This window comes from Sceloporus undulatus, chromosome 3, assembly GCF_019175285.1.
Source record: "Sceloporus undulatus isolate JIND9_A2432 ecotype Alabama chromosome 3, SceUnd_v1.1, whole genome shotgun sequence".
Lineage (NCBI taxonomy): Eukaryota > Metazoa > Chordata > Lepidosauria > Squamata > Phrynosomatidae > Sceloporus > Sceloporus undulatus.
In genome coordinates, this window is record NC_056524.1 from 227,041,362 (window position 1) to 227,066,245 (window position 24,884).

The following is a 24,884-nucleotide window of genomic DNA, read 5'->3' on the forward strand; positions in this document are numbered from 1 at the left end:
ATCTGAATTCTCAATTAAATCAGTTACAAAAAATAGAATAAACTTCATTTGTTTGCAGAATTTGTCTGGCTCGCATTAGTCATGGGAAGAGACCATGAACTATGCAGAGTGCTGAAATTCATTTCTGAAATTCCTGCTGAGCACCCAACATCTTCCAAGACTAGCATATGCTTTCAAGTCTCTCTTTGCAGCCAGAACATTCTTTTAAAAAATGAAAACAGTTTCTCTGGGTACACAGTTTTGAATCCAATAGCAAATTTTGCAGCTTTTCTATGCTTCCATGGCATTACTTGACTGTGATCACCTTTACGATAAGAAGGGGTCTTACCCTAGATAGGACAATTTATCCATCAAACTCAGTCCTGTAGCAGGATCTTAGACATTGATCTCTGCTGTCTCCTATGGTTGGTCCCTTTTTGACCAGAGGTGCCAGGGATTGGACCTAGGACCTTCTACATGCAAAACATCTGCTCTGCCCCCTGAGCTATAATTGGTGGACTGCTCAGCTCTTTTGCAGCACATTTTGACAAAACAAGCCAAAGACTAGAAAAGGCTTCTTGTAAACAGAACACAATGATAGCTGCCATGTTGCTCCTAGGTATGCAGTCTTATTCCAATCAAAATGAATTTAGTGAGATAGAACATGTTGGGGGGAGGATCCAATGTTACACAGTTGAAAACAGAATAAAAGAATCCAGCAGAAGTGATTAATCACTTTCCACTGCAGCCGCCTGCAAAAACCTAGTCCAGAGGACTGGACCACTCCACTTGGCCCAAGAGCAGATTTTTGAAGTCTGGTGCTGGGAGAGGAAGAGAAGGAAGCTCCATCATGTTGACATAGTAGCATCAATATCATTAGCTGGGCAGAATTTATATTTTGAAAACAAATTATTTTCTCCTCCCCCCCCCTTTTAAAAAAACTGAAATAATTCAAAGAAATAAAAGAAATAATGAAATATCACAAGCATGGGGGGGGAGGGCTTTTGAAGATCTGCACAGAGGGTTTCCTTTGAATAAGTAAATGAGTAGTACTCATTGACAAGTGACCTCAAATACCAATGTGGTCAATCAACATATAGCATACCATCACCCCTCCCTCCATCCTGACAGTCACAAAAAGAAAAAAGAAAAATCAGGAAGAAGCACATAAGAATCTCCCCATAAAAAGGCATCAAACCTTGAAATGAAGCCAGAACTGAACCACTAAATGGCTTTTTAAAGAAGGGTGCTGATAGAATCAACTCCAAAGGGAAGATGAGTGAGAATATAATGTCTGTGGACTTTTCAGGGCTCTGTTAAATAATGATTTTGAACTTTCACAATTGATAATGGCTTTACTAAAGTATAATATGCTCCAGTTTCTCTTGTCTGATTTTTTTAAAGCTTTTGACTGGTATATTGGAATCAATACTGGTGGAAAGAAAGTTATTATAATACTTTGCAAGAGCTTTGAAAAGGGAAACCAAACTAGCCAAAGGTGAAACCACCACTGATACAAAGGAAGCAGCTGGATTTAACAGCCAGTAAGATCTCATTAAGTGACAAAGCTTATGAACCAATAAAATAAAATAAAATCAGAGACCAAGATATCTTCCAAGTTCAATTTGGAATGAAATGAAGATCAAGTGTCCTTTATAAAAATAAAAAAGACTATTGGGTATGAGATACCAAACTTGTGACCCTTACTGGAGATATGAAATCCTATTGAAGCCACACAGAAGATGCACAAATACTGAATCAAAAGCAGATGTTCCTAATGTCTCAAAGGAGTTTTCAAAGGAATACAGAAAACAAGCACTCTCAAAAATGGTGGATACCAACAAGACAGTAGAGATGCTGGTGAGCACCCCAAATTTAGAGCGAACTCTGCAAATTAATTAAAACCCACTTAAAGGAAAGACAAGCTTTTTATATTTACACAAACAGTTCTTTCCTTTTCTGACTGAAATTCAAATTGGAGAAGAAATCAGAACTCCACAAGGATTCCCAAGACTGGGCTTCAATGGCAGGCATATAACATGTGACTTGGCACTGCATCCAACCCTCATTTCCTATGCAGCATTTGTCAGCAAAGGAAACCAGTAATTCTTCTCTGATGACTTCAGGGTCTGAGAGATGGATTTTTTCTCTCAGCTGTGAACTCCTCAGAAAACTGAGGCATGTTCATCATTGAATTAGGACTTGGGACATCCAGGTTCAAGTCTTGACAGCCATAAATCTCACTAATTAACAGGTCACTCTTTCAGCCTGTTTTACCTTGAAACAAAGGTGGAAGAAGTATATCCCAGGACTCCCTAAAACCATTATTATTATTATTATTATTATTATTATTATTATTATTATTATTATTTTGCCCTTAATGCCTCAGCTTCTGGATCACCCATGTCTTACAGGTTTATGAGGAGGAGAGGAACCATGCATGCTGCCTTGACCACAACAGAGGAAAGCTGGGAAATAAATATAACTAAAATTAAAGAAATCTTTTCAGAAGGTTTCTGATGATTTTAAAGTAAATCAGAGGTGAGTTTAGGAGAGCATGACCTTCTCTATTAAGAGAAAGGTATTGCTGAGGTAGAACAGCAAGAAATACATCTAGAAACAGGTAAGCAAATATATTGTAGACATGCATTAATAGCATTTCCTCGTTTCCCAATATGTGTACTTTAAGGCAGGGATTGTGTGATCAAACCACATTTGAAATGTTGGTCTGTTTTCACCCATTAGCTTTCAGAAGTCAATAACTTGATTTTTCAATTATCTCCTAAATCTACTTTTAAGACTTACCTGTGCCAGGGGGCTTATCAGATCTCTAGTGGGTATTCATCACTTCCATTGGCTAGTACTTGTTTAATCTTTAAATTGTGGTCCATAGAGGTAGGCCGCTAGTTATCTGCAAATCACAAGGGGCATGTGCTGTTTAAGTTTTTTCCATGTATGTATTTTATTACCTATTAATTGTAGGTTGTTCAGGGGGCCACAAAGGGCACTGCCACACCACACAATTATTAATTTAACTGCCATAGCTGCATCCGATGGGATCCTGCAATTTGAAGTATAGGGAGATGTAATTAGAATTCTCAGGCAGGGATAGTTCTGGTGCCTTAGCAAACTTTAAACTCCAGGATTCCATAGGATGTAGCCACATCCTCGCAGCCTCAGGGGAAGGCAATGGCAAGCCTTCTTTGAACAAATTTTGCCAAGAAAACACCATGAAAGGTTCACCTTAAGGTCATCATAAATCAGAAACAACTTGAAGGCACACAACAACAAGAAGAAACAAACAAAACTATACTATCTAAATGTCCAGCACCATGTGTATTTGATTAAAATGCAGTGCATCTTTAAGAGAGTTTAGTTTGGCAGGGTTCAGGCCAAAGATAATATGTTTCAGGATCCTCTGGATAGGCAACAATGTCAAACCTCCTCTGAAATCTTGCCAAGAAAACCCCATGATAGGTTTGCTTTAGAGTCATCATAGGTCAGAAACAACTTGAAGGTACATAACAACAACAACAAACTATGGCATTATTTGCCAAGGAAATGTCTCACAAACACTAGAATTCCAGCAAAAAGGATGGGAAATGTGATGCAGTTTCTCATTCTAATATGTAAGCATAAGATGAATGACGATTTTATCTAAGTGTAGTAATTACTTTGCAGTGTTGGACAATGTGTTGGACAATGAAAAAAATCTGTTAGAAAAGGAATCAATCCATCTGAAATCTGGTTCTGGAGGAGAATTCAGCATATACCACAGACTGCAAAAAGAAAAAAAGGAAAAGAAAAAAAAAGGAAAAAGAAAAAGAAAAATCCAAATAAGTGGATGCTAAAGCAAATCAAGCCTGAACTGTCCCTGGAAGCCAAGATGACTACACTGAGATTACTGTACTTTGGACATATTGTGATATACCCTGAGAAGACATGACTCACTAGAAAAGACAGTGGTGCTTGACAAGATAAAATGCAGTAGGAAAAGAGGAAGACTGCATCGCACGAAGACAGACACAATCAAGGAAGCCACAGACCTGAGTCTGATAACAGATTGACTTGAAGGTCTCTCATTCATAGGGTCACCACAAGTCAATATTGACTTGATGGCAATTAACAACAAGCCACAACTGTGACCCACAGAATTTGTTCCATATTCAAGATCCACATTCACTCTGTATGCATGAATTTATTCCTGTGTATACAGTTATGTATATTAATGCTGTCTACATAAGGGTGGAATATTATGGCTCTCCAGCTGTTTTCACACTGCAACCACCATATATCCTTGCCATTAGTTATGCTGGTTTGGATTGATGGGATCTGAAGTCCAACACCTTTTGAAGGTCCACCGTGCTCAAGTTTGCAATACACAATCTAAGCCAGTTTCAGTTTCTTGTTTGTGCAAAGTGGGGATGGGAAAACAGCAATGCTTTGGCCAGCTGTGTTCCCACATATGAATATTTGTTAAAACATACGAAGAACATATAAAGAAATTGAGTAGCCGCAGTATAGGCATTGAACAACTGCACCACCAGGGTTTAACAACACATGGTTATTAAACAGCTGAAGGTGCCTGATTTGTCACCTAAACAAGGAGTGCTACTCACAGCATGAACAAACCTGTGAATGATGGTTCAAATGATGGACCGCCAGTGTTTTCTATGGGCTTATTGTTTTCCCCAGGCAGTTTCCTGATATGGTGTGATTTAAACAGTTCTTTGTAATAGTGCCTATGTTAAAATAAAGAGCTCTCTGTAAGGTAATCCTCTCAGAGATACACAAAGTGATTATCTTGCACTTTCAGTTTCTAAAACTCAATCGGCTTTTGTGTACTTCAAGTTTTAATTAGATGGCTGGAGAATTTGCCATATAGTGCATTGCAAGATTTGTGTCAATGGTAGCTAACATTCTTGTCCAACTTGAACATCTTCGACTGAGCATTAATTCCTTTTTATATGCTACTGTTACTCCTCTAGGAGATATAATGAATATAAAATATCTTTTGTTGGACCTCTGCTTCAGAAAATACAAGAAAATGTGACAAAGATTTCATTAAAATTCATTATCATTAAAGCCAATATTCAAAAGTAAAAAAACAAAACAAAATGAAGAGCCATTAGCTATTATCTAAAGGACTACTTTAAGCATACCCAACAGATCTGTTTTTCTGTTTTTCTTTTTTTCTTTTCTTTTGAGAGTAAGACACATCCTAGTTTCAAAAGAGTTTTGGGATGCAGCAAGGATGATGGTTTGTAGGTACAGTTTGAAAAAGTAATAATTCAAAGTTCCCCTTGACATATACAACAGGGATGTAAATCTTCAACTGTTTCATCTGTATATGCAAAGATAAATAATTTCAACAATTTTCTTCCCACTCTACAACATTATGATATTTTATGTGAAACTTGAACACTTGGGAGTTTATAACATGGGGAAAAATTGGAAGTTTAAAAAGGGGGGGGGGTTATCCTGTGAAAATTGCACAATTACTATTAAAGCACAATTAAGATTTTCACACACAGTGGTCTTTATCTCAAGAATAACCAAGGAATAACCAGGCAATAAACAGTAACAAATCATTCACAGGATTTTCCTGTAAATTATTTGTTGCTTTTATTGCCTGGTTATTCCCAGTTTAATGGCGCTTTAATTGCTTTTGATTGTGACACCATGTGAAAACCTTTACTGTGAATGAGTTCAATTGAGCAATTTTCATGGGATATTCTTGGGATAATGTTAGTTTAATTATGACATTGTGTGAAAATCTTAATTGTGAATGTGCGATTTTCATGGCATAAACCCTGTTTACCCTTCCAATTGTCCCCATGTGATAAATTCCTAGGATTTTTTTTTAAAGGAAAACTGCATTTTCACAAATATACACAATTCTCCTGTGCAGAAAACACATTTGTATTTTGTGCATTTTGTGCAAAATATACAGAATCCTGTGCAAAAATAGTTTTGGACAGAAAACACATTCAGAAAAACTGCACATGGTTTTTCTGTTCAGGGGTCCACATGTTTAATCACACTGTGTAAGCATAAGGCAAATTGTGTGAAAATTACACTATTTGCATAAACACAGAGATTATGCCACAGAAAAGCAATGTAGATCTCCTGTCCAAAAACTATTTTTACATAGGACTCAGTGTACTTTGCACAAAATTCAAATTTTTGTGCACTGGGGAGACTTCCGGTAAAGACGGCGGAGAGAACGCAGCGGGATCCGTGAGCGGGAGCCCGTTGCTCTGCCTCGGGCTGGCCCGACAACGTAGCAACTCGGCTTGTGAAGTGTTGGGTAATATCCCTGTCATTAAATGGGGACCAACCTGACCCCCAAGGACCACTGGAGTAACTGAGCCGGCGGGGAAGTCGAACGGAGGGAAGCGGCTTGGGAGCCCGAAGATCGCGGGTCTAAAGGCAGCCTGGGGTAGAAGCCTTTATGGTTTATCTCTGACCTTACCACTTTTAAAAGGGACTCTGCTGTTTAAAAGGTTCTTTCAGTGAGACCAATTTGCAAGTCTTGAAGGGCATTGAAGTTGGTAATTTAAGCTGACCAAAGCTATTTCCCATTTTGGGTTTGGGAGAGGAAAAGTTTAATGAGAAAGAGTAAGAGTTTGGAGGACATTAAAAACACCATTGAATTTGGAACGGAGCAGACTGTAGAAGTGAAGGGAGAAATGTGAAGAAGGGTATTTGGATGGCAAAACAAAAGAGAAGGATTTGGACATACATTGTAACAATTGCAAACTATAAAATCTTTAAAGGAAGAAATCTTTTCTTTCTGCTACAAATCAAACCCAATAATATGTGATTGGATATATCTGAAAAAGTTTAGCTACACTGTTGCAGGTGAATGCAATCAGTGGGGGATAGCAAATAGATGCTGTAACAAGGTGCAGAGAGTGTGGAGAGTTTTGAAAAGAATCGCATTCATTGCTTAATAATTAGAGATTGAAAAGGCAAGAAAAAGATACTAGGTTGAGAAAAGATATTTAAGATATTTAAGGCTCGAAAATTCAAGGAAAAAGGATTGAGAAAGAAATTATGACGGGAGCAGGAGCTGCCACTTGTGTGTGAAAGAGAAAGGGAAAGTAAAAAAACAAGGGGAGATGGAGGTCAGGGAAGAAGATAAAGAAGAAATATCATATTGGTGGCTCAGATTTGAATGAAAGTGCATGGTGATAAAGTGGAAGGAGGAGAAGTTATTGGAATAAACACGATGAAATAGAGGATTGGACTGGAATTATTGAAATAAAACAGCATTGGTGTTTCTTCTATTGAGAGAAAGAATGCGGCAGAATTGAGGACAGGGGAGGAGACAACGGAGAAACCTAATACTACTGTGTGTTGGTTAGAAGAGAAAAGTGGAGACAGAATTGAAGGCAGACGTCTGTCCCGAAAGAAAGGCTGAGACGGAATTGAAGACGAGGAAGGAGACAACGGAGAAACATAATATTCATGGCTTTTTTCTCAAGAGAAAGGTTGCAGTGGAAAGGAGGACTGGGGAGGAGACGATGAAGAACCATAATATAGGCGGCAAGAGGCTGAGGAAAAAAGGATTGGGAACATCGGTGGTTTGGAACTTGCGCTTGTACTTTTTCTTTTGTATATATACAATTAATTCACTTAATGTAAAAATATAATATTAACAAATTAAAAAGATAAAATCGGGATACAATAGTATATGAGATAAGAAAATTGGTAGGACAATTAAGATTGAATAGCAAGAAGAAAATAAGGCAAAACAAGGCATTGTCTGGTATTCTATGAAATAGAATATATTGAAGTCAAAAGTCAAAAACTGGATTTAATTAATAGCCTATAAAGAATGCCTACTAATTAATTAAGTTAATTAAAATTAATTAAGGGACTGATCTAAATTTATAGTAAAAGATAAATTTGGTATAGTGGGCAGAATACAAATATTTGAGAATGTCGGTTGTAACAAGACAAACAACACAAAAACAAGCACAAGGAAGCTTGATAGTACAAGGTAGAAGACCATCATTGGAAGCTAAACCACCTGAACCTAATGAAAAAATACTTGAAGCAATTGAAAGAATGGAAAAAAATTTCAGGCAGGAACTTAAAACTTCTAGACATGAAATGAGGGCAGATTTCAAGAAGGAAATAGATGAATTAAAAAGTACAATTAAATCTATGAATGATGATTTAAAAACTATACACAATGAGGTGATAACTTTGAAACAAAAAACTGAGACATTAGAAGCTAAGACAAATGAAATTGAAACAAAGCAGAATTTGGAAATTGAACAAAAGAGGCAAAACTAAGGAAAAAATGTGAGAATAAGAGGACTAAAAAGAAAATCTGAGAGAAAATTTGTATGATATTATACTCCCCCTTTTAGCAGAATTAATGGATGTTTCTATTGACTGTATGGAGGCAGAGACGGATAAAATCTATAGAATCAGCTCTAATCTAGCAAGAAAGAAAGAACTCCCAAGAGACATATTGGTTTATTTTTTGAAGGAAAGAATGTTTATTGGTTTATTTTTTGAAGGAAAGAACGGTGGATAAAATAGTGAAGGAAGGATTTGGGAAAACAATGTTAATTGATGACTCGACTATTAAAATATTTCGAGACATCCCAGCCACAATATTGAGATGACGTAAAGATTACTTTTTTCTAACTAAAATTTTGCAAGTTAAAAACATTTGTTTTAGGTGGGATTTAACTGAAGGCTTATGGATATATTGGAAGGAGAAAAATGTAAGAATAAATACTATTGAAAAAGCGAAACAAATTTTAGAAGAAATTCAGAGAAAAGAGGAAGTATTGGATGTAGCTGGGAATTTAAATAAACCAGATTTAGAGTCAAAACCAGACCCAGTAGCAGATCCAGAATAAGTATAAGCAAACATGAAATTTATTTCCTGGAATGTAAGGGGAATGAACACTCCCCACAAACATAAGCAAGTGTTTCATTTATTAGAAAAAGAAAAAGCAGACTTGTGTTGCATTCAAGAGACTCATATAAGAATGAATGGACTGTAAATATTTATTGCAACCAAAATTAGGAAAGGTTTATATTTCAGCTAGAAATCAAAAAAGATGTGGGGTTGCATTATATGTGTCTGATAACATACCCTCCAAAGAAATCTTGTTGGATAGTGAAGGAAGATTTGTTGCTGTCGAAATAAATTTAGAAGGGAAAATCATACTCGTGATTGGTTTATATGCCCCAGTGGATAATAAAGCTTTGTTTTATGGGAAATTAAGAGAAAAAATTATAAACTTGGGTTATGAATCGTATGTTATGTTGGGGGATTGGAATGGGGTGGTTAACCCTTTGAAAGACAGAGACCACCCAAATAAGAAAGTCAGAGAAAAACAAGGTAAACTACCAAAAACTTTTTTTACTTTAATGGACACATTGAATTTGTATGACATATGGAGATATCAAAATGAATCTGCTAAACAATTTACGTATTATTCGGACTCTCAGAAATCGCTATCCAGAATTGACATGATAATGATCTCTCAGGATCTTGTCAAAAAGGTGAAAGAAACAGATATTTTGGCAAAACAAAATTCGGATCATAATCCTATTAGCATGCAATGGCATAAGAGCAAGAAAGAAAGACACTGGAGGCTGGATGAAAATTTATTTAAAAACCCGAATATAGTCAAGCAGGCCAAGGAAGTTTTGAAATTTTACTTTAAAGAAAACCTATACAATGATGTTAAATTAAATACAGTTTGGGATGCCAGCAAGGCTGTTATGCGAGGTTTTTTTTTATCCAAAAAAGCATAGGAAAAAAAAAATGGAAGTTAAAGTATGAAATCTTAAGCAAGAAAATCCAAAATAAAGAACAAGAGTTACAAAACAAGGGGAATAGGAAAGCTATAATGGTGGAAATAAAAGTATTGCAGGCTCAATTATCAGTGATGACATCTGAAGAATTGGATAGGAAATTAAAAAGTGTGAAGCAAAGATATTTTGAATGGGGGAATAGATGTGGGAAATTATTGGCTTATAATTTAAGAAAAAAGAAAGAGAAGAGAGTAATCTCAGAAATGTCTGTTAATGGTAAACGAACTACGAACAATAATGAAATTAAGATGATATTTGCAAGATATTATGAGAATTTGTATAAAGAGCAGGAAAAAAACAAAAAATTTTCAGAAGAATTAGATAAATATTTACATAGACACAAATTACCAGCTATTAACGAAAGACAAAGAGAATTATTGAATAATAATATCACAATGCAAGAGATAGTGGAAACTATAAAAGGTATGATAAAGGATAAGGCCCCTGGACCTGACAGATTCAGTGCAGGATATTATAAAGCGTTACAAGAAGAACTATGTCTCCCATTTTTGGAATTACTAAATGAGATAACAATTCATGGCATTCCGGAATCATGGACTACAGCATTTATAACTGTGATACCTAAAGCTGGCAAAGATTTGAAAATACCACAGAGCTATCGTCCTATTTCCTTGCTTAATAGAGATTATAAAATTTTCTTGGCAATCCTCGCTAATAGATTGAAAAAGATTTTACAAGAAAAAATTAAGAAAGAACAGACTGGCTTTTTACCAAAAAGACAATTGAAGCAAAATATAAGATCTATTGTCAACTGGATGGAATATTATGACAAAAATTCTTCTAAAAAATGTGCCTGCTTCTTCTTAGACGTCGAAAAAGCTTTTGACATGCTTGACTGGGAATTCATGAAAGCTGTTATAAATTCGACTCAGATGGGTGATAAATTTGGTAAATGGATAGATACAATATATAATAAGCAAACTGCACAGATTCTTGTGAATATGGAAAAAACTAATATTTGTAAAATTAAACGGGGTACGAGACAGGGATGCCCTCTCCCCCCCTTGATTTTTATATTAACTTTAGAAATTTTGCTGAACCAACTCAGAGGTGAAAACATAAATAGTGAAACTCAAAAAACGAATGTGAAATGTAAGATTTTAGCTTACGCGGATGATTTGGCTTTAATTATAGAAGATCCACTAGAAAATACTAATGACATCTTAAATGTAATTAAAGATTTTGGTAAGTTCGCTGGATTTAAAATTAATAAAGAAAAAACTCAGACTTCAATGGTAAACTTAAAAAATGAAGAAAATAGGTTGTTCCAAGAGATGACTGGACTGCATATTAAAAAAAAAAATCAGATATTTGGGTATAACACTGACTAACAAGAATTCAGAACTGTACAATAACAACTATACAATTTTGTGGAAAGAAATCAAAAAAGAACTAGAAAGATACTCCAATTTGAACTTATCCTTTATGGGAAGGATAGCTTCAGTTAAAATGAATATTTTGCCCAAATTTATGTTTCTTTTTCAAAATCTGCCTATAGTTAAAAATGAAAAGGCGTTTATTTTTTGGGAGAAAGAACTATTTAGGTTCATCTGGAATAAAAAGAAACCTCGAGTGAAAAGAATTGTAATGAAAGATTTAAAAGAAAATGGGGGCTTAGGGGTTCCTGATTTAAAGTTATATCATGATGCTTGCGCATTAGATTGGATACAAAAATGGATTACGTTTGAAAATCATGATTTGCTAAAATTGGAAGGTTTTGATTTGAGTTATGGGTGGCATGGTTACTTAGGATATGATATGAAGCAGAAACATAAAGAATTTGGAGATCACATAATTAGAACATCATTGTATAATGTCTGGGAAAGAATTAAAAAGAAATTTTACAATAAATTACCAAGTTGGATATCTCCTCAGGAAGCCTGGGGTTTTGGAAAAGAAAAGATCCAAAATGTAATGAGATACAAAGATTTACTTGTTTGGACAAACAGTACTCCAAAAATGCTTTCATTGGAAGAATTAAGAGAAAAAGGAATTAAAATGAACTGGTTTACATTTTACCAATTAAAAGAAAGATTTAAATTAGATATGTCTCAATATGGGATAAACGAAACCGAAACGGAATTAGATAAAGTGCTTGTACATTCAGAGAATGCTATCATAACTAAATTGTATAAGATACTACTAAAAAGAGAAACAGAAGGGGAAATAGTAAAAGAGACATGTGTTAAATGGTCGCAAAATTTTGGTTATAATATCTCTCTGGATAGATGGTATAGAGCATGGGGACAGGATCTGAAATTTACCAATAGTATGGATGTAAAAGAAAACTTTTACAAAATGTTACATCGTTGGCACTATTCCCCCAACAGAATAGCGAAAATGCAAGGTAAAAATTTAAGTTTCTGTTGGAAATGTCCAAGTATGTTAGCCACATTCTATCATGTTTGGTGGACCTGTCCAGTAGCAAATAAATATTGGAAAACGATTCATGATGTTACACAAAAAATTCTACAGATCAAGATTAAATTTAAGCCAGAAACTTTTTTGTTAAACATTTTGGATGATAAAGTTGAACGTAGATATCTGAAGTTTTTGTTATATGCTTTTACAGCGGCGGGGCTATGCTATGCCAAACGGTGGAAAGATAAAAATGTTCCAACAACCCAGGATTGGTTAGAGAAATGGTTGAATATGGTACAATTGGACAAATTAACATTATTAAGGAATGACTGGTGGTTGGAGGATTGAGAGGAGAACTGGAAAAAACTATATGAATATGAGAAAAATAATGTGTAATTAATATTATAAAAAAGATTACTAGTTTTGATGTACTAAAACGTTAAGATTAGGAATGCGTGAGATTATATTAAAAAAAAGGGGGGGGGAAATAAGAAAATTATTTACTAACCTCCAACTTTAAGTATTTAATTATTTAATCATATAAGTAGTTAACTGTAATATAGAGAGGAATGGTTTGGTATTTGTTTATGGATGCTTGATTGTAATTTGATTGGCAGGTTTGATGTATTGCACAGCAGAGTGGGGGGGGGTGAGGGGGTATGGGGTAGGGGGGTGGATAACTAGAAAATCCGAACAAGAATATATAAATGTATAAGTGTCAATTTGCTTGGATATGTATTATCTTGATCTAATAAAAATAAATTAAAAAAACAATAACAAATTTTTGTGCACTGGAAAAAAAATTGTATTTTTGCACAAATGAATTTTCCTCAGCAAAACGAATAAGGCCAAAGAATTTCATGATTGGTATCCTTCCAGCAGAAAGGTTTAATGATTGGCACACTTTTTTTGGTTGAGAGTGCAAATATGAATGAGTATTATCCACACCTCTAGTGTGGGGTTGGCCGCATATGTGCTTGGATCCAATCAAAGAACTCAATACATAAAAGACTAATCTCTTCATGCTGAAGTAAGGGAGATTAAAAGCAGATATATATGGGCCGTAGTCTGGAGCTAGCCTGACCAAGATGTTTTTAGAGAGGTCAAAGATCCCTTCTCCTCTGGCCTATTTGTTTAGACGAGGAGTATCAGATGACATGGCTACTCTTCTGGTAGTGTTATCTTTTGGCCAAAACTAGTATGTATGTTTTGTCCATTGCATGGCTAAGATCATCCAATTCAAGCATAAGCTAGTGTCGAAATTCAGCAAGACCTCATGGTGAAATTGCAGAAGTTGATTGCTTTTCTAGTAGGGGCTGTATCATTCAGGACCTTTGTATGTGTGTGTATGGGAGTGGAATCTGCAATTCAGATTTATACTGAATCCACTGCTCTGTGAGGAGTATCACATGGCCACCATTGCCAAGATCAGTAAGCAACTGCACTGCTGCATTCTAAATAAACCACAGGAATAAGTATGATCCACTTAGGTACTACAAAGGTTGAAAGTAAGTGTCTTAATATGTTCAGGCCCACAGCACATTAATAAATGAAAACATGGTGGTTACTTAGAATGTTTTATGACAGAACAGATTCCTTTTTTTTGTCATATGTCTCTACTTTAAGAAATGCCAATGCATTTCTCTCCATCCTATATTTGATTAATTGGGCATAATACCATTTGAATTCAATAAGCTTACTTCATGCAGTGTTAACTAGCAGAACAAATGATAACACTGAAAAATATATGTGGTCACCACTAAATCCTGCATAGGCAGAATCGACTCCAACTGAGGCTCAAAGTGAACCAAAGATTACATTTAAAAAGTACCAAGCCATATCACATTTCCATGTTCATTTTGTACAATTTTCTTTCCTTGGTTTGATTATATTTTACCCATACACATGACTTATAAATAGGTTTTACCAATGAATTAGTTTGGCAAGACTGCAACAAGAGCATCCAAACATTGTAGAATATCATGGGACCTTTGGCTGCATAGAAGGGCAAGGCACCCACCAACTGGCCAAAACCAAATCTTCAGAACTTCTCTCCCTCTCTCCCTATTTTCCAACACTGCAAACAAAAGCTTGGTTTTTGAGGGTCACTAGTTATTTCTCTTATTTACAGAAGTCCTAGAGGATTAAGCAAAGCAGATTGTAACAACTTCACAGCAGAATCTGCTAAGCATTATTTGAATATCACAGTTTTACAGGCCAGGCAGAATGTATGTGTAAGCTGTCAGACTGGTCACTGCATAGAAAATGGGAGGATATTCTCTCAGAGCTACAACATTTTCTGCTTTAACACTTTTTAACTCAGTTGCTCCCTGGAATTAACAGCTATTTTTGCTTGTCAAGACTGAGAAAAAAAAGCAGAATCAAGAGAGAAAGCAGCATAGTATCTAAACAAAGCAAGATGCTGTGTCATAAACTGAATGTAATTATTTACATGAACTGAATAGTTGTCAAAATGGGATCTGGAGAGAGTCCAGGTGCAAAGACTGTGCAGTGACTTCCAAAACAAAGTTATATGGAGCCCTGGTGGCGCAGTGGTTAAATGCCTGTACTGCAGCCATTCACTCAAAACCACAAGGTTGCGAGTTCAAGACCAGAAAAAGGGCCCAAGCTCGACTCAGGCTCGCATCCTTCCGAGGTCGCTAAAATGAGTACCCAGATTGTTGGGGGCAAATTAGCTTACTTGCTAATTAGCTTACTTGCTGTTCACCGCTATGATCTTTGGAATAGCAGTATATAAATAAAACAAATTATTAATTATTATTATTATATGGGCTGAATGGCTAGGCCTACTTTATATGGGCTGAAGGGATAGGGCTACTTTAAAAGAGCTAGTTGTGTGAGTTTATCTTGTTGGGGAAGGGGCGAGGCAGAGTTACTATACTCTTTTTTGGTTAAAAAAAGTTTAAAACAAAACAAAACAAAAAACACAAGGTGGTGATTCCCCGCCCCCCTCCCAAACATTTATTGTCACATGCAGTGCTGTTCAAATTAAGATGATACACCAAGCCAATCAAATAGGTGCTACATGCATCACTCCTAAAGCTTGGGGAAATTTTGTTGCTGTTCTCCCCCCCCCCCCCCCCCGAGTTCCCAGAATCCAAATGGTCATGCTGCTTGAGAGAATGTAGAGGTTGTAACCAAAAATAGCAATCTCCTGTGTTGATTAGAGGGTGAACCAATTGAACAAGTAAAGTCCTTTTCCTATCTTGGTGTAACATTCAATGAGAATGGATCCTGGTCATGCCATCACCATAAAAGCTCACTTAGAACAAAGGCACGTATGAATCTCATTCTTAAACTAAAAGTCAACAAGTACCCAGGCTCCCTAGCCCCAATAATTAATGTATACAAAGCTAAGGTTACACCTATGCTTTTATATGCAGCAGAAGTATGGGGTCTAAATTCCACCGCAGTAGCAGAACTAGCCCAGTCTCAACATCTGAGAAGTATCCTAGGAGTAGATAAAAGGACCTCAGCAGCTGCTGTGAGAGCGGAATTAGAAATTTATTCTATCTGCTCTCAAGCTAAAACCAGAGTGCTCAATTACTAGTGTAAAATTAATGAAATGGAGCCAAACAGACTTCCTAGACTATGCTTATTAAACAGTTGCACTCTCAATTGCAATCTACATGGTCCTGGAAACTGTTAAATTTTATAAAGAGCTGTGGCCTCCCTGTAGCTTGTACTATGAATGATCAAGCAAGAAAGGATGCAAGACAGAGAATTTTGGACATTGCGGCTCAAGAAGATATAGCCACACTCAGTAGGGTAGGCAATTTAAAATGGTTGAGCCAATACAAACGGTCCTTTCAAATGCCATCTTATCTAAAAATACAGATCCCTAAACATCTCAGAGAGGTATTTACCCGAGCAAGATTCGACCAACTTGATACCATGGTAAGACATGGAAGATTCCAGGGTATCCCTTATAACGAACGAATTTGTATTTGTGGGGATCATGAAATTGAGGATCTAGCACACATTTTGTTTAGTTGTAATTTGTACCAAGCAGAAAGGGATCAATATCTTCATCCCTATATTAAACGAACAATATACTGGGAGACCCACATCAGAACATCATACTTTATGAGTGGACAAGATTCAAAAATCTCTATTGCTACAGCTCGGTTCCTTCATAAAGCATCGCTGTTGAGATCTAGATATGTTGGAATGATTGGTGTTAATTGTAAGGGGGATGAACAGATTTGATGTATGTCGATGGATATTTTATGTTACTTTTGCCTCCCATTTCAATTCCAATTTTAATTCTGTTTTATTCCCTATGGTAACTATCTTACATACTATTGTTTAATTGTTAACTATTTTATTTTATCTGTTTACTAGTATATCCTTTAGCACATACTGTATATCTTTTAGATATACATAAGCTGTAGACAAGTAGTGCATGTTCTGGTTCTGGTGCACGCTTAGGTTATGCATATGTATTTATATTGTATGGAGGTTTATTGCACCTAGTGCACTGTATTTACATTTTATATATAGCTGTGTGTTGATGGATTCCCAGTCATGAGTAGATTTCAACTGCTTTTTATTATCATGTGATTTAGAAGATACATATGCAAAATGTTTCAGATTAATTAGCCTTAAAATGGATCTGTGATGGGAAAGAATTTGGGCTTCATTAGTGAATCCATCTGGCAGGTCTGCAATGAGAACCTCTAAATATCACAGGCCATAGAAATACCAAAAGGGATCTTTGCTGCAAGGAAGGGCAAGGCACCCACCAGCCAGCCAAAACTAAACCTACATAATCCAACATGGTAATAAGCACAGACCAGGACCAGTGTGTTAAACTGTTTGCATAGCAACAGAGCCAGATGATTCAAATAAGCAAATCTCCTCTCAAGTATGCATACAGGTCAGTGGGTAGAAAGAGAAGCAGGAATAGCTCAGGATTATTAGCTTTGTCAACTTGCAAGAAAAGCTCTTTTTTCTTGTTCTTGTATGTGCATGACTTTACACATTTAATCTACATAGTTGTTTTGTCAAAATTTACAATGAAAATATGCTTGACACATACAAAGGATACTACCTCTACTTTAATCAAACAAGCTTTGACATAGCCTTCAAGTTTGGGGCGTGCCATAACATAGCAATGTGAAATGCATTTAGACACCCATTCTAAGAAATTCTTGTTAATGATGACAATGCCAAGAAAAATTTCCTTATATGAAACAAAAAGTGAAGACGAGCTTTCTTAAGGATTTCAGACTGTTCAAGCTGCAGCCCTCGAAAATACTAGGAACCTGACATGAAGAATAGAAAATAAATCTAAGTTCATTAAAGGGTAGAGAATCTTTCAATAAGGAGGTCTGGTGGGAAGGGGAAGGGAGAGATATGGAATGGCAGAACAGACTTCTGAAAAGGTGGCTGAAGGACCGAAGCAGGTAGTGAAGGATCATGGCTATGAATGGACAATAAGACAGGGATGTATTAGAACCCTGACTTATCAGAGACAATCAGTGTGCTGTTGTATGCTACCCAATAACTCCTACTTGCAGCAGGAGCAGCTAAACAAACCACAGATTTTGGGTAGGTGTTTTATCTACTGTGAGATGTGAGCTTGGGAGAGATATATTCTTTGGCTTGTATCTCCACCAACAACCCAGAGCATTAATCCAGAATGGATTTATAGTTAATTCCCTATCTTGTTGGGGAAGGGGCGAGGCAGAGTTACTATACTCTTTTACTCATACATCACAATAAATTGAGCCAAGGGACCATTTTAGTCCTCTGGAGGCCACAACATTAACTCCTCACTATAAAGGCTTTGGGGGCCATAACTATGACTGATTACTCTCTTAGAAGCCTTTGGAGGAATTCAAAAGCCAATTTAATGGCTGTTTTGGTCTCTCAGAGGCCCATTTTATGCCTAAAATAGCCATTTGAAAAAAATCAGGAAGTCACCTGGTCACAAACTACAGGAAAAGTGAATCCACATTAACATTGGGAGGAACTTCCTGACAGTAAGAGCTGTCCGACAGTGGAACACACTCCCTCGGAGTGTGGTGAAGTCTCCTTCTATGGACGTTTTTAGGCAGAGGCTGGATGGCCATCTATTGGGTGTGCTTTGATACTATGTTCCCACATGGCAGGGCTGGACAGCCCTTGGGGTCTGTTCCAACTCTATGGGCCCAAACAGACAGGACAAAACAAAGCTGCTATGAGTCACTTTGTAAGTGCACTGTTTAAATGACGCATGCATCCTAAGAGTCTGGAAGCTGTGCCAAAGCCATGTTCCAGTTCTAAGGACTGGAGCACAGCTTTGGTGCAGTTTCTGGCCTCTTAAGATGCATGTGTCATTTAAGCTGCATACATCCAAAGTGACCTGAAGCAGCTTTATTTTGTAGTTTTTTGTGAGTTTTTTGGGCTATGTGGCCATGTTCTAGAAGAATTTATTCCTGACATTTCGCCAGCATCTGTGCCTGGCATCCACACATGCTATATTTCTTTAGCTGTTCCTGCTGTGAGTAGAAGCAACAGAATAAATTGGCAAATCCACAATAAACTAAGACTGACTTGAATTCCTGCTTCTTGTTACAAGTGAATGTGGTCAAATTAATACAAACGAAGTGAATATCAGAACCCCTTACAGAATATGAAGAGTCTGTAGCTCACTTCACAAATTATGTGTTGAAGAGATAGACCTACTTTATATGGGCTGAATGTAAGGTATCAGTTCACAGGAATGGGCAGTAGGTTCATATTCACTTGCAGCATTGGTTCAAGTTACCTTTAGCATATCCAGTATAAAAAACAATTATATCATTATCTCAGAACAACTAAGGTCTCAGTCCCTTGTCTCTGTTGACTCTCCCAAGGATCTCCTCTGATCCAATTTGATGTCCCAAGTGCAAGACAAGCCATTGCTATCTGATGCTTTGTTATGACTACTCATTGCTTTCCATCATTATTATTAACTGAAATTGTTTCCAATCACATGGTACTTTCCTTGGTAGGGAAAGAAAACAACAACAACTCAAACCCAGTGTTTTATATATTTTTGTAATGGTGATAAACGAGAAACTGAAAATTGTGTAAACAGTAAAAAAAACATTGTTCCCTCTGCTCTGCGATTAAACTGTTGGAAGTTCTATTATTGAAGCCTTAACTCCATTAGACAGTACCAAAAAGAAGAGTGGATAAGCATAAAACCTTCTGCAAATAGAAACATTTTTCATCTATAATGCATAGGATTAGACACACTGAAGATAAGGTTAATGAATTTTTAGTTCAAGTAACTGTACCAGAACAGCTTCAAGATAGCTCAGATGATTAACATTTTAATTGATTGATGTTTATTTCTTTGTATCTGATGCATACCAGTTAACAAAACTGTCATGTCTTATCCTCATTTTAAACTGGCAATGCCATGTTTCTGCAAATGTTTTCTGCAACTATATTAGTACATGACAAAGCACATCACTACAGAGGAGAAAATGGTTAATAAAAGGTTATTTAGACAGGAATATAGGTAAACCTCTATAGTTGCACTTATTTACTAACAGATCTCCATCCATATGATTGAAGATGTTAATTAAAATGTGAAAAGAATTCCTAATTTCTCAATGCTGTAATGAAATATAATAAAATCATTAAAGCAATAAGCTTTTTGAGCCAGGCTTTAAAGTCTACAATTCAAATTGGGAAAAGTCAATATAGTATTTTCTTAAAAGTCATAAAATTTACCAAAGTATAAATAGCAAAGTAGTACTGCAGGAAGACAAGCTTTCATCCATGTTTCCTAACACTGCATGCTGAACTGAAATGTCTAGCTGCATAAAGAATCTCAAATGTTCTCATGGATTAATGCTGGCAATTATGTCAACCTACAACCATTCAAAGTTACATACTTATTATGAGCATGTACGAAGCTGTCCTTAGAACATTGGTCCCTGTAACTCACTATTACCTATTGAATAGTAACAGCTCTGTGGAATCTTTACCAGACTGCTACATGAGATGTTTTAACAAAAGATTCAGGAGTCAGTTTAGAATCTTAAAAGTGCAACATGTGCATTCTGCCACTCAGCTGTGAAGACTGAGTATTCACTATTCAGCTATCAAGACTTCCCTCAGAACCTTATTTATTTGTTTGTTTATTATTTACTTGTGAAGTTACTTATTTGTCTTATTTTTTCCAAGATGGGCAAAGCAATTTTCAATTTCAAAATATTGAAATGAATACATACTACAAAAAAACAGACCACCATTCAGAGTTCATGACATGCATTTTATTACAGCTGCGATCACTTGTCTTTCAGCAAAGGCAGAACCAAACAAACCAAAACCAAAACCAATGAATCAACCAAACAAAATCAAATAGTTCTGAAGCTTATCCTAAAAAAGAGACTGACTTTCCATTCATTTTAATAAATAAATCATAGAATTATAGAGTTAGAAGAGTCCACAAGGGCCATCCAGTCCAAGGGCCATGCAGGAACTCTCAATCAAAGCATACCCGACAGATGGCCATCTAGCCTCTGCTTAAAGACCTCCAAGGAGGAAGACTCCACCACTCTCCGAGGAAGTGTGTTCCATTGTCGAACAGCTCTTACTGTCAGGAAGTTCCTCCTAATGTTGAGCTGGAATCTCTTTTTTTGAAGTTTGCATCTATTGTTCTGTATTCTAGTCTCTGGAACAGCAGAAAACAAGAAAATGATTAAACTCTATTATGTGCTTTCCTCCCCAGACAAGGAAAATAAAACTGAAATACTAAACAAGGTGGGACAATCACAAATTGCATGTAATAAATTATTGGAGCTCCAGATACGAGACCTGGCAACAAGACAAAGGGCTGAAACAGATGGCCTTTTTACATGCTGCATGCTCCCAAGCCACCTGGAAGACTCCTGGAAGCTGCCCAGCTATTTACACGGGCAGCTGGCTTCTGGATGCTCCAGCTTGTATGCCGCACACCACTGGAGTGCCTTAAGGCCGGCTTCTGGTCATGGCAGTGTAGAAAAGCCAGCTTTTTGCTGACCCAAAAAAGAACACTTTTTTGCTGCTAGGACTGTGGCATGCAGTTGTAGCGACCCCAATCCAGCTCAAAAGGTTTTGCCCCAAAGGTCTGTTTCACCTCATAGAGAAGGACAATATACCTGAGTGGCTATGGAGTAACTTCTGAGACCTCTTCCACTATTGCCCAGTAACCTGGTACTTATGCTGCTCTGTAAGGCCCACGAATGAGTTATAGCCACGTCCTGCCAATGGGTGAGAAAAGCTGCAAGGCATGGACCACAGCCTTCATAACTGGAAATCTCACAACACAACTAGAATCTTGGCCCAGTCAATATTTCAGCCCATCAATCATTTCACAATAGCCAGAGCTGCCTCAAATGGCTCATATGTGAGGACATTCTGTGAAAATCAGAATTCTTCTTGCTATATTTTAACTAGGTGTAAATTAAGAATCCATGAAAGAAGACAATGCTTAATATGTTCCTGCTTCTGCACACAGACCACATTACATGATAAAGTATCAATTTCCTTATCTGTCTGATTGCTCTGAAATCTGCCAAATATTTCAGTGTTGACAGAAGTTCTAAAATATTATCCAGTATATTTTGTAAGCAGAACAATCATATATAAACTAGTCTTGGCAGATAATTTTTCTAATCTGTTCTAGTAGGCTGCAGTAATGGGCACTCTAGACTTTTCTATAAAGTAATTTATGGCCTCACTTCAAATCTACACTTTAATATAAAGTGCAAACCCTTCTATTAAAGTGAGAAACTGAAGTGAGGCCATAAAATTGCATCATGTTTATCACAGACCCATTACTCCAGGTCATGCTGGCTACAATTACAGTTAGAAAGCAGTCTCCTATTTTCAATCTGGGGCAGAGAAATAAAAATATCCTTGAATGGTATGTTGACTCTGCAGCATCTAAAAGTATAAAATTAGAGAAACTGTATGAAAAGTGTCTAAAAAATAACCACTGTATAAAATCTAACCACTGTTTTCCATGCCAAGGTTCCTTGATGCTAGAAAAACATACACTCTAACTGGTACACATCAGCCAAGCAACATTAGTCAAGACGATAAACATTATTAATAAGGAAGTAGACATAAGCTAGAAGAAGCTGCAATAGTTTGCTTTGCCTGAGTCTTTGCCTGCTGATTAAATTGATTGCAAACTACTTTTGAAACAGTTTGTGGTAATGGGAACGCGGTGAGGACAGAGGGGGAAAAGTGGAAGGAGGAGAAAGAAGCTGAGAAATTTTAAAACCAGTGTCATGGCCAGCCAAGAGCAGGTCTTGGAGGACGAGGAGGAGGATGTGATTTCTCCAGTGCAGGAGGAAATGGAGGCTCCACCAGGTCCTAATCCTGCCCTGCCAGATCCCAGCTCTGTCCTCCCAGCCCCAGAGGAGGAAGCTCAGCCAGGTCCTAATACTGGAGGGATTCCTCCTGAGGCTCAGCAGTCTAGTGGTGACTCTGGGGAAGAGCCAAGCCTGGAGGTGCCTTCCTTTAAGCAACGCAGGGCTGAGAGTGCTTGCGTGCGTCAGTCCAGGAGAATTGCTGAGAGACAATTGGCAAACAAGCCTAAGCTGGCACCGAGAAGAGAGTCTCCTACTTAACCACCTGGGAGACGCTGACTTGGTGCCAGAGTTGATTGCAGTATCCTTTTGGGTGATTACTGTCAGCACTGGCTTCTTGCTTGCTTGAACCCTTGTTTGCCTTGGACCCTTGACTTCGGAATGGATTGGACTCTTGTTACCTTCTGATTGCCCTGACCCTGGACCGAACTGACTTCTGTGGACTCTGGAATCCTGACCTTGGCTTTGTTGTTGGTGTGCTTCTTGTGGACTATTTGAAAGGTCTGTAGACTGCCTGTTAGCTCCCTTCTTGCTAAACAACCCTTATCAGTGTTTGTTTGGACTTGTGCTGGCTGTAGTTCAGGACAACCAGATGAAATAGTGGAATGATAGAGGATTAATCAAGATTTTTCTTCCCAAATCAGAACAGTTGGAGGGCATGATCAACTCTGGAGCTATACAACCATGTACTGGTTCCTAGAGACAGAAAAGCTACTTGCACTAGTTAACTTATCTTTCATGATCAGATCCTATTTATTTTTCATTTCATTTTATTCATTTCTATTCCACCTTTCTCCCAATAATGGAGCTCAAGGAGGCTACCAAGTGAGGCCATAAAATATTTTAAAAATTTAAAAACAATGTTGTCATGCTCAGCCACACTGAGGTCTCAGAAGATGAGGCATCTGAGTTAGAGCCCCCGGTGGAGGTTGAGCCTGAAGGTGAGCCGGGCCCTAGCTCTGCTTTGCCAGCTCCAGCAGAGTCTGTGCCGTGTTGAAAGCCTCAGCAGTCCAGCCTCTCCACCAGCAGAGATTCCAGGCACAGAAGATACAGAAGACCAGGTCTCTGAGATACCTACTTTTAGCCAGCGAAGGTCTGAAAGGGCATACCTCTGCCAGTCACGGAGACTTTATGAGAAATGCTCAGCAGTTGGGAAACACCTGTGATCATGAACTGGGAAATATAAACAGGTGCAGGATACCGAGCTCCTTTATCAGAGATTATCTGAGCTTTCTGGCAAAAGCATGTTTCTCTCTGACTCCTTTTGTCTTCTTGGCCTGAAACCTTGACCTGACGGATCTTGACTCCCTGGAAACCTTGACTTTTGGACTGTCTTGCTAAACCTGCCTTGTCAGAACCCTGGACTCTCTGACTGCCTAACTGGACTCTGATTTGGGACTTTGAAAATGTTGGCGGGATACAGACCGCCCAAAAGGGTGGTCTGCCGCCGCCCTAGTTTGCTGCGTGAGGGAGCTGCAGCGGACAAACCGCGCGGCTCCCTCACGCAGCAAAAAGAAGCCGCAAAAAGCGGCATCATAAAGGCGCCGAGACATGCGGACGCTAGGTGTCCGTCATGTCAATATGGCGGTGCCCGTATATACAGGGAGCCGCCATTTTAACACCCTTGTCACGTGTGAGGGGTGAGGGGCGTTTCAAAGTGCTGCAACTAAACAATTCATAAAATTAAAACATTAAAAACATTAAAATTCATTATACACAGTGTTTTGTAGACAAACCTGAAGAATAGCACTGCACCCTACTCGATTTCTGGGGTGAAAAATATCACTTAGTTTCTAAAAGACTGATGATATAATAATGGTTTGACTTGCTGATGGAAAGTGCAAGAACAGGGCCATACTGGCTTCTCTAGGAAGAAAGTTCCAAAGAGTGGGACCAAGAAGTCTCTTTTTACTGTTCCCACCAAATGACCCTGAAAACATAATGGACCAGAGAGAAGAGACTCTCCAGATGATATGTAATAGACTCATAAAGATTATAGAATTAAAAATGATCTAAAATAGATTCATAAAGAGAAATATAGTTCTCAAATAATCTGGACCCAAGCCATGTATTTTTGGAATGTTGTTATAAGTTTTATTTATGTATTGTAATTTTTATCCTGTATTTTGTATTTGTCATTGCAATTTTTACTGTACACCGCTATGATCAACATGGAATAGAGGTCTATAAATAAAACTTATTATTATTATTATTATTATTATTATTATTATTATTTTATTTAGGGCTTAATAGGTCAAAATCAGGACTTTATTTGTGCCCGGAAATGGACCAAGAGCCAGTGGAGTTGGT

The 24,884-nt window shown here is 37.4% G+C and overlaps 1 protein-coding gene across 1 annotated transcript in view; it reads right to left on the reverse strand.

The window, feature by feature from the left end:
* The window catches only part of NMNAT3 (nicotinamide nucleotide adenylyltransferase 3), a 38,824-nt gene that overhangs the window by 2,795 nt on the left and 11,145 nt on the right, over positions 1-24,884 (reverse strand). The window contains 2 exon segments of the mRNA XM_042458520.1: positions 4,612-4,741; positions 19,039-19,175. Coding sequence (XP_042314454.1) covers positions 4,612-4,741; positions 19,039-19,175 — 267 coding nt within the window.